The following is a 19,382-nucleotide window of genomic DNA, read 5'->3' as shown; positions in this document are numbered from 1 at the left end:
GCATGTCTCATTCTCTGAAATGTATTATATTTGCTTATTTCCCGACCTGTGCACTACACGTTCCTTTATTAAACCTAGCATAAAATACCCGCATCCAGCTGCAAGGTTCAGATGTCACCTTAAGGTTCACTTAGGCCGTAATGTAATGATAAAACACCAGCTTGTAGTATCAGAGCACTTGTGACAAGCTTGATTTTTCTAGCACACATTTTTTACGAACACATTTTCAAAAATGACGTCCCTGGAATCTAGAGGGAAGGGAGGCAGGAACGCAAAATTCGATGTGAGATTCGACTTCGGCAACTCTTCATACGTATATACTCCTGGACCTCCATTAGACATGGGTGACCTTCTAGGTGCGTTTTAGGAGCTACCCAGAGTCGATCTGCCAGAATATTTTAATGCGAGGTTAATGGATGTTAAAATAACCTATGCATTTAAAAAGGAGAAGAGAAAAACTTTCAAGACAACACTTCTACCACACAGTTTGAGTGATATGTTTAATTTATTATGCTTTCCAGACGTAATTTAGACACGAAACTTATTTTTACTGCCACCAAACTATCACACAGACAAACAGTAAACGTACAAAAATGACATCGTATGTGCCAGTGCAGAAAGAAAGAAAATGGTATTCTTTTTGTATAGATGAACTAATGAGAAATCAGACCTCTTGTGAATATTAAATGCCCAGCAATATAATCAGCTAGCTTTCATAGCAATTCTTTTTGTTCTTAGGTTACTTCGATAACGTCGATATGGTCGTCGCTTAATTAACGATATTATACTTCAAGTAATAGCAATCTTCATTTTAAAAAACATGTCTTAATATGTGCCAGTCGTTTTCGTAATTCGTGTATTTCACGGCTCTTTTCTTTATCCTTGATAGCAGATAGAATTTCTTTATTATTAGATTAGTATGAAGTTAATTTTATAAAAAAAACCAAAAAAAACCGTTATGGTTATAAAATAAACTAACTATGAAAAGCGTTTTCAAAAATGCAAGGTCAAAGACATCTAATTTCGTAATCCTCACTAATCTACCGTTCTTTTTAAATCATAGTGAAGAACTGAAGATGAAAAGCAGAGATGGGCTTGTGGAAGACGTTTCGGTCATATAGGGTGTGCATTTCACAGGAGTTCTAAGAGATCCAACAAGCCCTAATCTAATTAACTGGTCTGTTAACGAACTAAAAATAGTAAAGTTTTCAAAATTCATCCCACAACAAGGTATGACCGCTCATAGGGATGGAAGAATATAAGTGTTACTATAAAGAAATAAAACTGAATATTGTTTAGTACCAGACAGGTCGTTATTTGGAATGAGCTTAATGTTTTAATTACTATTTTCACAACATATCATGTACTCGATGTTTTCCAATTAATCAGAGGGCGCTTTCGAAATGTTTTTTTTATTTGCTTTGTTGTTAAGCGCAAAGCTACACAATGAGTTGAATTTTATATGCAAAAACGGCTCGTTTGGGCTGAGAAAACACTTTTACATAGAAGAGCGAACAACGTTTCGACCTTCTATGTAAAAGTGTTTTCTCAGCCCAAACGAGCAGTTTTTGCATATAAATTTCTCAACAAGTGGGTTTCTCGTCATCACTGATCAATGAGTTGAATGTTTTACACCCGTTAGGCGTATCAAAATATTTTTTTTTTAGCGGTGTGAGCCAAGAAACTTGCCACTCTGGTTGTGGGTGGAGAGTCGTGTTTAGGCAAATATTTAAAACGTCATAAAAACTTTTGTAGCTATGTTAATAAAAAATTTATAATAATACATTTTTATATGTTGCAGAGTGATACAACTGCAAATATTCTGCACACTTCTGCTTCGCCAGTTTATAAAACACGTGCGTGTGTTCTTCCCTGTAAATTATTCGCGCCTTGGGAACGCCCTCCAAGGCCTACTATTATACAGTGTTGATAGTAAACGAAGACTTCAGGCGATTCCACCGAAATTTTCTATACACCTACCAACCCAGTTTTCCAGATAATATCTGTGAATATTCACAGAAAGAACAAGCTAAATGTTCAGTTATAACTCATTTCATTTTTAACTCGAGGTATATACTTGTGCTGGTAACAGCTTGCAGTTTAAACCGGTACTTTTGATAACATTTTATTTCTTCATCTTCTTAGTGTTGTAGCTTTAGAATGAAGACTGGTACTGATAACTCTTCGAACGTTAGTTGATTTTCTGCAACACTATTAAGAAAATTCATGTTTGGGGTTAAGGTGAGAGTCACTCCAGAGAAGATTACACCTACTATTATGTATACATAAAGGACATCACATGTAATGAACCATTGATACTTAGTGAAAAAAACGTGGGTTTAGGAGACGTGCGAAATGTCACTTGCTTTGCTGTTGTAGGAAATGCTACATGATTGCTAGGACTTTTCTACTGCCCTAAATACCGACGTATTATTTGGTGCTACCTTTCATAATTCACGAGAATTCTCGTACACGATAAGATAACATTTTAGAACAAGGTCGTTGTTTCCTTTCATATATGGAAGAGGCGTAATGCTATTCTTTTCTACTAAGATGTACCAATCGCATCAAGAAAATAATAACACTTCTGTTGTTGTTGTTGTCTTATTATTAATTTTATTTATTGTTTTGACCCCCCTTTTTTTTTTTCTCTGTATGGTAGTGTTTTAGAGGGAAGAACAGAAAGAAGAAATCAGTATATTATCATACGACTGTTACCTCGCTGTAATTGTTGACGTCTTTACGGCTATAATAATACTTTCTATTTGGTTCGATTGGTAAAATGGTTTTCAAATTTTGTGTTAATTCTTAAACTAACGTTAGTGACCGTGAGTACACCGTGTTCATCGTTTGGTTAGGCCTATCCATCCGTCATTGAGGAAACTGGGTCGTTTGGAAAGATTGTTTATTTAAGTGTTTTGAAATGTACAATCTTCTTCTCGAAAAATGATTATACTGAAATATTTTAACTGTTATTTTTATTAATATTGTTAAAATGTTCTTGTTAAAATTAGTATCCAAATGGAACAGCGATAAGTTTAAAGATTTACAACGCTAAAATCAGGGGTTCAATTTCCCTCGGTGGACATAACAGATGCCCCAATATGGCTTTGCTATCATAAAAAAACAACATACACCATCGTTAACATAATCCAGAGTCGGGCTTGTTCTCTTTACAGTTGTCTCTGGGTCAGGCTTGTTTTCCCTAAAATTCTCCCTGGATCAGACTTATTCTCTTTAAAATTATCACGAGTCGTGTTTGATCTCATTAAAAGCTAGCATACGCAAAAGCATGAATTAAATAGATATAAAAACAGAAGCGTTTTTTTTCTTTCGATGTATTAGAAGAACGATACGAACATAATGGTTCAGCAAGGATTTGGTTAATTAAGCATATCTGACTTGATTAAGAAAGGGTTTAAAAGCATCAATATTCTGCAAAAAAAATATACTATCGACAGTAAGTAACTTTTATTTGGTTTAGAGCAAAGTTTGTTTGTTTTATGAATTTCGCGCAAATGTGCACAAGGACTATTTGCACTAGCCGTCCATTATTTAACAGTGTAAGGCAGTTCGTCATCACTACCCACCGTCAACTCTTGGGCTGTTCTTTTACCAACAAATAGTGAGACTGATATCACATTATAACGAACCCACATCCGAAAAGGTGAGTATGTTTTCTGTGATGGAGATTCGAACTCGCGACCTTCAGATTACCAGTTGATAACCACATGGTCATGCCGGGCCCTTTACAGCAAAGACACATTGGGTTATGCTCTGTGTTCACCGCAGGGTATCTAACCACGGATATTAGCGTTGTAAGTCCATTAATGTGTTGACAAGTTTGCTAAATAAATGAAGTTGACTTTACCAACTTTCATGTTCTTGTGTTTTTATTGGGCTTAGTGCATATCAAGATTTAGCTTTGCTATTATATAGAACAGGGGTTCCCAACCTTTTAGCACTCGCGACCCCTTACCTAAAAGTTTGAAACCCATGTGACCCCTACTTAGGGCTTACTAGCAGCAGCTTAATTTTTCTTTTATTTTCTGTGAAGGAGAGGGAAAGAAACATCTAAAAAAATATTTAAAAATTCTGTAATTATTTATTAGCAAATTAAATCACATTGGTCCAACCTGAATTCACAAAAAAGAACATATATTTCTTAAAATAATATTAACATAGGTTTGAACAGCTATCCAACCCAGCTAGTGAGATGCCTGATGTTGCATTTTAGCAGCAAGCTTTGAAATTCGTGGCCAAGCGTTTGTTAGAGCCAGTCTCATGTCATCTCCAACATCCAATTTGTTCCTATTATTTGTTTTTATATTGACAAGAGTGGAAAATCCTGCCTCAGACAAGTAGATAGAAGTAAATGGAACAAGGACACGTAAAGCTATCATGCTGACTTTGGAGTATGACTGATACATAGCGCACCAGAACTGAGTCACGGATTTCACCTTGAAGAGATCACGAGCTGAAGAGTCGTTCCTTAGATCCAGAAATTCATCTTGGATATCATCTGGGATGCTGGATACATCACGTTCAGTACAAAATGGGTTCCTTACCAGGGCCTCCTGTTCCTGTGATAGCTCAGGGAAGTAACGCTCGACTTCCTTTTCTAGAGACTGAAGATATTGGGTAATCTCATCCTTGAGGAACTGATCCAGTTGGATCTGAGACTCATCCGTCACTCCACAAAGTTTTTCAAACATAGCAATGTTTCCAAGATTGGTTTTCCGACGCCAGTTCTGCAGTTTGGAAACAAAGGCCCGAAGACTATCTTGAAAAAGGAGAACATGTGTTTCCCTTCCTTGAAGCTTCAAATTGAGCTTGTTCAGCTGGTCAAAAATGTCGGCTAGGTACGCAACCCTTTTATTCCATGCTTCATCTTCGAAGTGAGCTACAAGATCTTTCCTTTCTTGAGTCTCCAGGAATAGCTTTATTTCATCTTTCATTTCAAAGACACGATTAATAACGTTTCCTTTCGACAACCAACGTACTGCTGTGTAGAAGAGAAGGACTTCATGTCTTTGCATAGTTCTTTGAATAGGCGAGTGTTGAGTGCTTGAGTCTTCACATAATTTACAATTTTGATTACAGATTCAAGCACTTCCTGCAGAGAGGCAGGGAGAGTCTTACTGGCGAGAGCATATCGGTGAATCATGCAGTGGATGCCCTTTGCTTGAGGTGCTAGCTTCTTCACTCTCGACTGGAATCCTGATTTCGATCCCAGCATAGCCGGTGCCCCATCCGTACAAACCCCACACACATTTTCCCATTGAAGATCTTCGTCTTGAAAAAAAGTCGAAACTTTTTCCATGACGTCATCAGCTTTTGTTGTGGTTTCAAGTGCACTGCAGAATAAGAATTCGTCTTTGATGTCACCTGAATTAATGTATCTCACGAAGACAAGCAACTGAGAACATGAACTTACATCTGTTGACTCGTCGAGCTGAAAGGAGGACAAAGGGGTACCCTTGATTTCAGTCAAAACCTGTTCCTTCACATCCATAGACATTTTAGAAATGAGCCTCTGTACAGTATTATTTGACAGGGATACTTGCTGCATCTTCTTTGCACTGGCTTCTCCAAGAATAAGATTTACTGCTTTCATCATTCAGGGTTTAAGAAATGTTTCTCCAATCGTGTGAGGCTTTTTTTGTTTAGCAATTTCGAATGCAATCTCATATGAAGCTTCCACTACGGCTGCACTCTGCTGCTGAAACGACCCACTTCTATCGATTCTTTGGCTTTTAAGACATCGTTCATGCCGTTTGAAGAAATCCAAACCCTTCTTTGCGTGTTTTGGATGTTTCAAAACACACTGTGGTTTCTCGATCCTCGTTTTAAGATCCTTGATTTAGTATGGAGGTAAACAGTCAGTAGCAGCACACACAACCTTCACGGCTACTTGTTTTACAGTTACTCTTATGAAGTGAAAGTGGGGAGTGAATTCAATCTCATTACCTCTGCAATCATAGATCTTTCTATATACAGACTTACATATTAATAACTTATTCATCAGTAGTTTGGTGCAATCCCATTTGCTCATATTTGAAATATTGTAAATACGTCAACTTTTCTGCCATAAATATTGCAAAAGTATTTTGTTGGAAGGTGGGAGATTGACTCGTGTACTTTGTACGTTTGATTTTGTGTCAAACTGACAATTTCTATATACATGTAATGCCCAGTTGGATTACATTTCCCAATTTGTTAATGCACTTTTTATTGTCAATTGACTCTTGTTCGATGAAAGTAGACCTGATGTACATTATTGGTTAATCCTCATATAACGAACTTTACCATGCAATGTTTCAATAAATAAGAATGTTTATTTATCATTCTTCCTGCATGTCTGTTTGATATTCATCGCGGTTAAGGTAAACCACAAGACGTACTACGATTTCCAGTTTGGTCTTTTCACCCTTTCAAACTTCACACAGAAACATCGAAACAAAGACGAGGAATCGTACACTTACCGAAGGACAACAATAAGGAAAATCTCGAGCTTGACATAATTTGTTGGTTTGTTTTATTTACTTTTTGTTTATATTTGATAGCATTATTAATACTTGTTAGTCATGGCGCATGTGTTTTCAACAATAACGCTTATAAATGATCAAGGTGTTAAGTTTATGACATATCCTCTCAAGTTTAGGTCTATGGATAGCTTGAAATTAGCAGTGTATCCTAATCACATCATGTAGAGCAGATTTTCTTCAGAGACAAAACTTGCTAAGCGTAATAAGCTTAGTTTAAAACTTAATTTTCATTTGATATTTTTAAAGTTTATTTTATGTTTCGAACGTACGTATTGCACGTACACTGCACAAAAAGGGAATACTTGAATTTATAGTATTTTAGTTTTGACGATTCAAACGACTATATATGCAAAAACGGCTCGTTTGGGTCGAGAAAATATTTTACATAGAAGAGCGAACAACGTTTCGACCTTCCGAAGTTTTTCTCTACAAGTGGGTTTGTCGACATCACTGATTCAAACGACTGTTATAAACTAATACCCCTTATGTGATATTTTTGTGTACGTTATGCATATGACGATCCATAAAATGCAATAATCAGTCAGTCACTCTGTGTTCGTAACTCAACGTTCGATAGAGATTTATCAACAATTTTATATCTCACAGCCTTTCAGAAAGAAAAGGGTCAGGTTACCACCTACGTTAAATACAAGAAGGTTTAGTGTTTATAACACTCTGAAGTAATATCGGGACCTATATATATATATGTATATTTACTACCTGGAATCACTTTTCACGTCCTTCAGTGATATCCCACACAAACTTGAAGAGATTGAAATCGAATACGTGTGCTGGCAGCTCTATTCGGTCAATTTTTTTCGAGGTGTGGGTCAACAAATTTATCGTGGTGAGGTTAGAAACAATTGTCATTTAAGCTGAAATTAGATGTAATTGCAAACATACAGCAGTACACAGGATTGTTAAATACTGTCTTGGTGATGATGTGTGGTATTAAAGGCACTATTCTATGGTTGGAACTTATAAAATATGGTCATATGTAGTTTCAGGCTCCCTTCAAATAAGCTATGTGTGGTTTCTGCCTGCAAGATAACGTTGTCTCATTATTTTATATCTACTGGGTGTATTTTTTGGCACCATATCAAACAAGCTGCTTCGTTCCTACATGTGGAAGAGATGCATCTCTCTGGATGTTTGGCATACAAACTAGCATAGGGAAGTTTTTAATCATTTTATAATGATCTGGTGACCAGTTGTGGCTGTGAATTTATTATTCAGTGCTAGAGCAGGTATTCTACAGCAATGGCTAAGGACCAACTGATAATGCTGTTAGGTTTTCTACAGCAAAAGGCCAGGATAATGCTGTCAGATATCCTATATCACTGGGCCAGAATCAACTGATAATGCTGTCAGATATCCTACAGCAATGGGCCAGGATCAACTGATAATGCTGTCAGATATCCTACAGCAATGGGCCAGGATCAACTGATAATGCTGTCAGGTGTCCAAAAACAATAGGTTAGGGTCAACTGATAATACTCTGATTGGACACCTTTTCTACCTCATCCACATGTATTCATTGAAGTCTAGTCTAGTTCACAAATAATTTTGAGCATTTGAAATGTTTTTATTCATATGACCGATCAGATATCTCATTTTGGTACAAATGAACTGAGGGAAGTGAACTGCATTTTTTAATAATGGTTACAATTGCTAAAATATACAGAGTTGATTCCAATTAATAAAAAAATTCCACATCCACTTTTCTTAACCCAGGTCATTTCTATGACCTGTATCTTTTGTTTCGAATTTCATGCAAAGCTACACAAGGGCTATCTGCGCTAGCCATCCCTAATTTTGCAGTGTAAGACTAGATGGAAGGCAGCTAGTCATCACCACCCACGGCCAGCTCTTAGGCTACTCTTTTACAAACCATTAGTGGGATTGACTGACACGTTATAACGCCCCACGGCTGAAAAAGCGAGCATGTTTGGTGTAATGGGGATTCGAACCCGCGTCACACGAATTACGAGTCGAGTGCCTTTAACCACCTGGCCAAGTCGGGTGACTTGTATTTACACAACTTAATATCCTTAACCAACGATTCAAAATTACTATTTTCCCGCAGAAAATTTGAATATAATAAAAGGTTTTCTGCTCCTGCCGGGCATGGCCAGGTAGATAAGGCACTCGACTCTTAATGTGAGGGTCGCGGGTTTGAATCCCCGTCATACCAAACATGCTCGCTCTTTCAGCCGTGGGGGCGTTAAAAGTGACGGTCAATCCCACTATTCCTTGGTAAAAGAGTAGCCAAAGAGTTGGCTGTGGGTGGTGATGACTAACTGCCTTCCCTCTAGTCTTACACTGCTAAATTAGGGAGGGCTAGCGCAGATAGCCCTCAAGTAGCTTTGCGCGAAGTTAAAAAAAACAAACCCTCGTGTAGCTTTGTGCGAAATTCGAAAAAAACAAACAAACTGCTCCTATCGATGCGTTCGGTAAGTGAAAGTCTTAGACTTGTTAAGAATGCAACTTCTTGAAACTGCATGCTGGAACACGAACTTTTCACCTAAAACATTCACAGCGAAGCACATGTAACTTAATCACCACGTGCTTGCACGTGTATTTGCTGCACTAGCTTTTGTAAATCTATGACGAGGATATCATGTTTCAAAGACCTTGCTGACTAAAGTATAGAATTGAATAAATTGAAATAAGGCCCAAATGTTTTCGTAAACTTTTTACAACCGTATTTGTTAAAAATAACTTTTAAACAAATTTGGAATGCGGTGTTGAAACTTTAACTTGATCACTGACGAACGAAGTCAGAAGAATGGTTAATATTTGTTAGGAACAATGGAAAGACAAAGAAATCGTAGAACATAAAAGATAAGAAATGCACAAACATATTAGAAACATAAAAAACAACAACACAACCATACAATGAGACCAAGGTATTGAAATAATCAATTCATGGATCTCACTGATTTGGGAGGGGGTTCTCCAATCAGATTCCAGTTACCAATTCACATTCCTGGGGTCATAAAGATGTTTGGTAGAATTTGGGCTTTTCATATTTAGTAACTAAATTCAATCCAACTAAATTCACATAAATTCTGAAAAAACAATAAGCGTATAAATATTATGTTGAGTTATGTAAATGATACAGTATGTCGAAAAGATTGGTTGGTTTGAATTTTGCGCAAAACTACACGAGGGCTATCTGCGCTAGACGTCCCTAATTTAGCAGTGTAAGACTGAAGGTAAGGCAGCTAGTCATCACTTCCCATCGCCAGCTCTTGGGCTACTCTTTTACAAATGAATAGTGGGATTGACTGTCACATTATAATGCCCTCACGGCTGAAAGGGCGAGCATGTTTGGTGCGACGGGTAGTTGAACTCGCGACTTTCGGATTACGGGTCGAGTGCTTTAACCACCTGGCCATGATTGACCATGTCGAAAGGAAGTATTATAGTTTTCACTTTGGCTCTTTTTTTTTTCAATCAGCATGCTAAACTCATAGGTTCAGGAGGCCCCAAAACTTTCCTTTATTCGCAACAAGGGAGGTTCAGACTAAAGTAGTTTTAATTTGAAAATAAACTAAATATGTTAGTGATGCAGCAAACTTCTATTTTCTATATTTCTGAAGATAAATCTTGAACTAACTTTTTATGGATATTCATAAGTTGAGTAATCTCCTGTGAACTAATTGAAACCCAACTGAATCCAGTTTTTAATGTTTCATAAATACAGCTTATCAAAAATAATATTTTAAATCAGTTTGTTTGTTTTGAATTTCGCGCAAAGCTCCTTAAGGGCTATCTGCGCTAGCCCTCCCTAATTTAGCAGTGTAAGACTAGAGGGAAGGCAGCTAGTCATCACCACCCACTGCCAGCTCTTCGGCTACTCTTTTACCAGCGAATAGTGGGATTGACCGTCACATTATAACGCCCCCACGGCTGAAAGGACGAGCATGTTTGGTGTGACTGGGATTCGAACCCGCGACCCTCGGATTACGAGTCGAACGCCTATACCCATGCCGGGCCACTTAAATCAGTTAAGAGTTTATTATTATTAAATATGATAGTTATGAAATAATTCCTGTATAAAAACAAAACAAAAAGCATATAAATATTTAGTTCATTCGAAAGAGGGCGGTAATAATTTTACTCAGAAAAAAAAGAGTAAACTAAATACAATGCGTCAAATTATGAACAATATACAAGATTGTTCTAGTAAAACTGTTAAAAACATTATAAAGTTTTCATTTGCTCGATTGTTGGATATGCTCTTTCAAGATGTTGTAATATTACTGGTTCTACAAACTGTCCAAAACTGCATCCTTAAATTAAGTCTGGCCTGGCATGGCCAAGCGCGTAAGGCGTGCGACTCGTAATCCGAGGGTCGCGGGTTCGCGCCCTCGTCGCGCTAAAAATGCTCGCCCTCCCAGCCGTGGGGGCGTATAATGTGACGGTCAATCCCACTATTCGTTGGTAAAAGAGTAGCCCAAGAGTTGGCGGTGGGTGGTGATGACTAGCTGCCTTCCCTCTAGTCTTACACTGCTAAATTAGGGACGGCTAGCACAGATAGCCCTCGAGTAGATTTGTGCGAAATTCCAAAACAAACAAACAAATAAATGAAGTCTCAACATTCCCCATTTCTTTCTACGTTTATTCACACTCAAAGTTCTTTGTCTGTGTTGAATATTCCTTTACAACATTTGATTGGTAAATACTCATAAAAGAAATAAAGATTCTCTGTTAATTGATGAAAGATAAGCAATATAATAAAAGAGAAAGAGTAAAATATTTGATCAACGGTCCGGGTCCACGACGAGCAAAGTAATTCTAAGTTGATATTCTTATACCTCACTTAAACTAGCTAACTGTCTTTTCTTGGCTGGTCTCACACCGCTCACAAGCTGACCATTTACCGACGAAGATATTTAATGTCCTCGTAGAAATACTAACGTTTGAAATTAATTCACTGAAGTTGAATGGTTTGTAATGATCAGAATCTATAAAAGCTCCTGATCAAATTCCCTAGTATACTGATTAATAAACGTTAGTCACAATTTTAGCATCCAAGGCTTATAGTATACTGACTGTTGCTGACGAATAATATTCGGTCGAATGCTGTTTCTCGAAGTTTTCGCGGGTTAACCTTTATACGCTCATTCGGCGCGATTCTCGAGCGCTTAACAATATTCAAAGATACGCTAATGTTTTCGTAAAACATATATTGTCTTTACTTACTCTTGAGAATCTACAAATTTAGAGAACAGGCAGGATGTGCAATAGATATCCAACAATATACGTTACATGCATTAAAATGACACAAACGTAGATATTAAAATAAACGTATGACAGTAAATTCGTTAAACAAGTTAACACAGCCACAAAGCAAGAATACACTACTGACGTACAAATCATAGGGCGAGTCATTAGGTAAGGGGCCCGGCATGGCCAGGTGGTTAAGGCACTCGACTCGTAATCCGACGGTAGCGTGTTCGAATCCCCGTCAAATAAAATAAACTAGTATCACTTACCATCTGCACAACTACGTTTAACCGAATTGCGGAATTGAGGTATCTGATGAAACCTGCTCACAGCTGACAATGCGGAACACGTTCAATAACATATCGTGGGTTCTAACCTTAAATCTCTCCACACACAACCCGACACATTAATCGTTAGATCACACCCGTGCCTAGTGCCAAGGAAACAAGAATTTTCAGTGGTTTAGGATTTTTTTTACGTGTTACGAAATCTTAACTTACGCATGTAAAAACTGAACTTTATAGGAGAGTTGGGATTAGCTTTGATAATTATTAAACAGCACAACTGTTTGAATAATACTCTGTAGATACTTAGGGTGCTTAAAGAAATATGATAACTGTCCAATACAATTTTTATACAAGACATAATGTACGTACACTTTATGTTTCAATTATTGTTATGTTGTTCGTCTAAAATGCATCGCCCCCCCGCTAGTACAGCGGTATGTCTCCGGATTTACAACGCTAAAATCAGGGGTTCGATTTCCCTCGGTGGGCTGAGCAGATAGCCCGATGTGGCTTTGCTATAAGAAAAACACACACAAAACGCACACTAAAATGCATCGATTGGCCCGGCATGGCCAGGTGGTTAAAGCACTCGACTCGTAATCCGATGGTCGCGGGTTCAAATCACCATCACACCAAATATGTTCATCCTTTCAGCCGTGAAGGTATTATAATGTGACGGTCAATCTCAATATTCGTTGGTAAAAGAGTAGCCCAAAAGTTGGCGGTGGATGGTGATAACTAGCTGCCTTCCCTCTAGTCTTACAATGGTAAATTAGGGACGACTAGTGCAGATAGCCCTCTTGTAGCTTTGCGCGAAATTAAGAAACAAAAAAACAAACAAATAAAATTATGTAAGGTGCCCTGGTTTCTTAAGATACCGATGGAAGTAACAATCAAATTGCGTTGGGGGTACATCGTCTATCCAGCTTAACTTCAACTCCGCCAGTTAATATTAATACATAAACTGATTTTTAATGGATTTTATAACAGTTTTAGCTATTATCTACTTTAAATTAGTTTATAATGAAAATACAAATTAACCACATAATTTTGAAAATAGTGATTTAAACAAAGTTATATACAATAGGGAAAATAATTAGATTGCTTATTTGGACACTTATATAGGTGAATTAATATAGCTGTATCACCTTCCCTACATAAGACCTGCTGATGTGTGGATCTCTTTACAACCATTGAAGATCCTAATAGTAGCATGGCAGGTGAAGGATTATAGCTATACTAATATTATTAGTTAGGCTTAGCATAATATTACCTTAACTTCTTGGTATGTATATTGCTTTGGAAAGCTAACTTTAAGGACAACTTTGCTGCCTCCCCCCAATGATGTCTTATACTCTAATTATATCTTGTTATTGTTGTTAATTTATTTGCTTATTCCATGTAAGCAGCCATCTTTCCACATCTGGCTGGATGTTAAATGTTTCCTAGAAACTCGTTGCATTTCTTCCTTTTGTGTCGTCATAAAGAAAACATTGTTCAACAAACGATTACTATAGAATGCAAAATAAAGATAAGGGGTTCGAAGTTGAAGTTAAACGGGATAGATGGTGTTCCCTTGACGCAATTAGGCCTGCTTTCCGCCGGTATCTCAAACGACCAAGGGCACGAAACATAACGACCCACTTCATGGTTTTTGTCTTTGTGTTGGATGTTTGTGTGTATCTGCGGATTTTGCTGTTATTTTCTTTCTGTAAATAAAAGTACATTTATTGTTGTAAAATAACATTGTATATCGGAATAATTAAGCCTGGAAACAGCGTTACTGAAACTAAAGTCAATCTTTAATTAAACTAAGACAGTTTTTTAGAATGAGAATTAAAATATTGTTTTCTGCAATTTTAATTCATATTACTTTCGATGGATGGAGCACAGGTAGCCCATTATGTAACGTAGCCCTGAAACAACAACAACAATTGGGCTCTCGATTTTAGTTTCACTGTCGCTTCTTATAACAAAATGTATGTTTTCCTACGCGTTCTTTTGTAAGGAAAATATAAGTTTCTTTTGTACGTCTAGTCGTATAAGGTGGTCCTGTGCAGAATTCTGTACTTATAATTCAGTGCTTTCGACCTATGTGTGTCTCTGGGAACCTAAGTACGTTAACGCCTTTAATTTTCAGTTTATGAACTTAGCTCGTGTATGTTACTTATCTACGTGTCTAGACAAGGTAGAAGATGGCTCCAACTTGCATTCTTGTAACTTTAGTGATATGTATGACATTTAATCTGTTGTTTCCAAAGCATATTAACGATTTTGGAGCGCTAAATGCTACGAAACTGGAAGGTATCGGATGATGGACATATTACGCCCTCAAACGACTGAAGCTGTGGCAGCCCTTCTCGCAGCCCGTTTAAATTTCAGGTTCATTTATTTCTTTAGTTTAGCTATTTGTTTGTCCTAGGTAATGCTGAGGTCGATTAAGTAAAAACATGAAATTCCAAATGTAGCGCCCTCACGATAGGACAAGGGAAAATCTACGGACTTGCAATGGTAAAACAAACCAAACATAGCTAACCTTGATATTTCTCATATAATGTATCATGTAAATCGATTTAAATGGAAACAGCGTTTGCTATTCTTTCAACATTATCCTGGTGATTATAATTATATTAAAGAAACTATTTTGTCACGGAAAACGGCTAAATATAATATATAACAATAACAGCATATTTTCGTATATAGGTTATAAATAAATGGTGTTTCTTTTTCGAACAAAGAAGAGGAATCCATAGTTAAACTTGGATTCTTGTTTTCTCTTGGTATTTAGATGCATTTCTCTTACTATGGGGACGACAGGTTTTTAGTAAATTTGATGCCATTTGAGCACCTTGACTAAAGGCAGTTCATTTTCTCCCTCTTTTTAGTCTGGGTGTATTAACTGTGGATTTACTGATGTTTAGGGTTGGGTTTTTTTTTTGGAAATTTGCACAAAGCTACTCGAGGGCTATCTGTGCTAGCCGTCCCTAATTTAGCAGTGTAAGACTAGAGGGAAAGACAGCTAGTCCTCGCCACCCACCGCCAACTCTTGGGCTACTCTTTTACCAACGAATAGTGGGATTGACCGTAACATTATATCGCCCACACGGCTGGGAGGGCGAGCATGTTTGGCGCGACTCGGGCGTGAACCCGCGACCCTCAGATTACGAAGCGCACGCCTTAACGCGCTAGGCCATGCCAGGCCTAAATGCTGTTTCACTTGCGTGTGTTTGTGTTTGTCTTATAGCAAAGCTACATCGGACTATCTGCTGAGCCCTCCGAGGGGAATCGAACCCCTGATTTTAGCGTTGTAAATCCGGAGACATACCTCTGTACTAGCGGGGGGCAAATAATTAATCATGTGCGTGTGTGTTTTTCGTATAGCAAAGCCACAAAGGACTATCTGCTCAGCCCACCGAGGGGAATCGAACCCCTGATTTTAGCGTTGTAAATCCGGAGACATACCGCTGTACTAGCGAGGGGCGATGTTTAGGGACTCGTGGGTGAAAGCAACTGGAAACAAATATAATTGTTCTCGAATGATTTTTTAAAATGAAATTCACTATACAACCTATTGTTTCTGTTAGGGTAATTTTTATCTTCTTTACACGTTCAAGTAAAAATGGTCTGTTACTTTATATTAATCTGTAACCTCATCTCATTTTGTGTATTAATCACGTACGACTACTAGAAATGATTGTTCATTTATATTGTAACTTAACAGGTTTAGGTAGGCAATGATGGTGGAGTATCTTATGTTAGTGTACAAGTCTTATATTACGATAGGGAAGCAGTTTTCGAGAATGAAAGTTAAGTTTGTATTTTAGTGTTACAGTCGTCATATACAAAAGATAATAGATTTTCACAAACTAACAATGAATCTCCCATTACCTTACAAAGGTTTACTTGTTGCGCAATAAATTAATAAACCATTTCTAAGCTCAAAACTATAGTATAAAAACACACCACGTTTAAGCGTAAAACAATAATATAGAATAACGGACTTATTTATTTGTGAAGTACGCATTATACTGATTTGTCACAGTAAATTTCACTTTCCTCGTCGTATAAAGACATATTCGCAGTCCTAAAGATAATTCATTGGATTATATTACACAGCTTCCTCTCTATACGCTAACATATGCGTTAACTTTTGACATACACATACGTGAGGCTGGTAAGCTAGTTTGTTGTATAGTTTTATGCTAATATAAGTTATGTTAGCTTATCAGTTCAGTTAATTGATAATATTCACAATACTGGTAGGCCACGAATGAATTGAGATATATACGTATATATTTATAATTCACAGAATAAGAATCCTACTAATCCAGTATTATCTGTCTTACTCGTCTGCGTAAAGGGGCGTATTAGTTGATGTTACAGTTTGGTGCTTATATAACGGGAGGTTAGTTTATCTTTAAGTTACGTTAGCCTGTGCAAGGATAAACAGTAATTTGTTATTAGTTCGTTAAATGCAACACTGGATTTTTTGCTATTAAATATAACGACAGTAATTCTCGAACCTACCTTTTCGATTTCATTCCTCATTATTAGAGGGAAGACGAAATACATGACGATACTCGTTACTGCCGTGGAAGCTCCGACAATAATTAGCAGACTACACTTTACTGTTGGAGAAATGCCCATTTTGTTTGCGAAAAGTAGAACGTTTCCTGAGTATTTAACCGTCCCCTCTCTCTGTTAAAGTCGTTTTCATAGGTTTAGTCTTTTATTCTGCTATTTATATTCATTTCTAGCCCTCTAGCTCCTCCTTTTTGTGTGTTTTATCCCCCAGTTTCTCTTTCTGAAACAAGCAGGGAGTTCAAAGTTTACTAAGGTCGTTCCACCAATAGCTGAGCTCTGAGGCGGGTTTTAAAATCAAATACCTACTGTACGGTGTTAAAATGTTCTACGCGCTGTGTACCAGAAGTACAGTAGCAAGATTTAGAAAATAAGTTACGATTTGGTGTTTTCAACTCGAACTGTGTCTCTTAAAACACGTGGATTGAACGGCCTGATCAGAGACCTAAAGTTCAGGCATATCTACCCGTAATTTTTAAATATTGTCCAGAGTCACGAACATTCACCTACTGTTACAGTTTAAAGCTATCTCTTAGCATGAGTTGCCAGTCATCTGTAAATTTACGGACAGGCACAAAAAATCACATTTTAACATTGTGAATAAAATCATAAAGAGCAAAAACTAGTTTATTTTAATGACGTCAGTAAAAACAATATACAGTGTCAGTATATTTGTATATAAATACCATTGTTTGGTTGCATGTCAGTAAAAACAATTTTGCACGATTGCTAACCTTACCCTCAGCTGAAAGTGTGGAGTGTGGTCAACCGCAAATCTTGGCTCGCTCGAACCTTTGACTTTCCGACACGCAGGTAAAGATGGTTCGTTAGTTTGTATTATAGTCCCATAGACTTACTAGTCTTACTCGATTGCTAGAGAGGAGAGGTTAGGTGATAATGCAGGTTTAATAACAGGCTAAGAAGGTATGTCAAGCTGGTTGATCGGTCATGAATACTGAGATCAAAATATTTAAGGTCGTTACACTAATTACCGGGTCGGCATGGCCAGGTGGTTAAGGCTCTCGACTGCTACTTTGAGGGTTGCGGGTTCCAATCCCCCTCGTACCAAATATGCTCGCCTTTTTAGCCGTGGGGACGTTATAATGTGAGAGTCAGTCCCATTATTCGTTGGTAAAAGAGTAGCCCAAAAGTTGGCGGTGGGTGGCGAGGACTAGCTGCCTTTCCCCTAGTTTTACACTGTTAAATTAATGACGGCTAGCGCAGATAGCCCTCGCGGAGCTTTGCACGAAATTAAAAAAAAAGACTAATTACTAAACCATGACTAATTCTCATGCAAAAAATTAAAATTTTTATACGATCAAGATATCCGATGTCTGTGCTCTCCAATTTTTACTTTATTTTTAATGAAATAATCTTAATTGAAGTTTGTTAATCAAACAAAAGTTGTTGAAAAAAACCCAACTAAATACGGACACAAGAAGTAATATGTAATTAACCAAACAATTCGGAAAATTACATCTTAATATAGTAGTATAACTAACAAATAGTTGTAGTTATAGACTGGTAAGTTATTGAAGTACATAAAATGAAAAGTTGAAGCTATTGTGTGAGAGAGAGTATTTTATTTTTTGGGAGTAACTTACTGTACAACTTGTAGTTCAATAAGGATTTCAATACTTTCTTAGAAATATTTCATTCTATTTCACTTTTTTGCTGAACTACTAAGCCTAATTTAAGGGTACTTGAATGGGAAGGTAAGACTTCTTTTGATGTCTTTTTTAACATTTTACCGAAAATTTACAGCAATATTTCTTCAGTTGCGAAACCGATTAAAATACAGTTTGTCAATGAAAAGATAGATACCAATTAAATAATAGGTAAAAAATGATAACTCGTTGAAACTGACAGCTGAAAGCAACTCTCTTAGAAGACTCGTCAAAAATTGACATTTCTAGAAATAATAATTATATAATGCTGTCCAGCATGAATGAAGTCACCACAAAATCGCAAAAAAAAAATAAATGTGGTTACAATACAGAATACAACATTTGATATTTCGTTTTCAAGTAATTACATGATAGGCAAGGGCTGTCTTTTTGTGCTGCCATCTGGTAGCAACTAGGTCAACAAGATACATCAACTAGAAGCAATATTAAAAAATATTTGAATATTTTCATGTCATATGATGTTTTAGGCTTTCACTTGAACAGCACCTATTGCACCTAGTGAGTTAAAAGATTCAAAATCCTCATTGCTGATGTTTTCTGTGTCATGTTTGGAGGGCTCAAGAAATGAAGTGCAAGTTTGACATAGATTGCAAGCTCGAGGATGTTGTAAAATACAGCCATGCTAATGATGGTAAAAGGATAATAACGGATTAGAGTACTAATGTATGTGGATATATCTCACTATCACAATAGCCTTTTCCAACCACAGTCAGTGCAGGGATCTCCTCTCCCCCAGGCTTGGCATTGGCAGATGGTTAAGGCACTCAACCCGTAATGTCGTTGGTCTATATTATGATTATTATATGATTAACGTTGATCATACTGAACGTTGATATTTATCGATCTGTTATTAACATAGGTCAAACTAGATGTTGACCTAGATTCTCGTTTAAGATGTTGAAATTAATAACTTCAAAAACTTGCATTTTTTAAAGATATATACATGATAATACTTTAATCGATCAATAATAATAACACTTTGTTTTTGTTTGTCCTGGAAACGAGCGAGCATTTCATATCAACGGATGTAAAAAGAGGAATGT

General features: G+C 37.0%; 1 protein-coding gene across 5 annotated transcripts in view; it reads right to left on the bottom strand.

Annotated features, from left to right (window-relative positions):
* LOC143230809 (protein croquemort-like) overlaps positions 1–16,854 on the bottom strand; it is a 71,162-nt gene extending 54,308 nt beyond the window's left edge. For 2 of the 5 annotated variants that reach the window (XR_013016636.1, XM_076464977.1), the window contains exon 1: positions 16,598–16,852. Coding sequence is in view for 4 of the 5 variants with exons in the window: in XM_076464977.1 (XP_076321092.1) it covers positions 16,598–16,717 (120 nt within the window). In the remaining variant the exon portion in view is untranslated. Of the gene's footprint in view, positions 1–12,052; positions 12,179–16,597 lie in introns of those variants that run through there. The other 3 variants (XM_076464975.1, XM_076464976.1, XM_076464978.1) reach the window with 3 other exon arrangements.
* Positions 16,855–19,382: the final 2,528 nt, after the last annotated feature.

This window comes from Tachypleus tridentatus, chromosome 10, assembly GCF_004210375.1.
Source record: "Tachypleus tridentatus isolate NWPU-2018 chromosome 10, ASM421037v1, whole genome shotgun sequence".
NCBI classification, from domain to species: Eukaryota; Metazoa; Arthropoda; class Merostomata; order Xiphosura; family Limulidae; genus Tachypleus; species Tachypleus tridentatus.
This window is presented reverse-complemented; position numbering and strand designations above follow the sequence as displayed.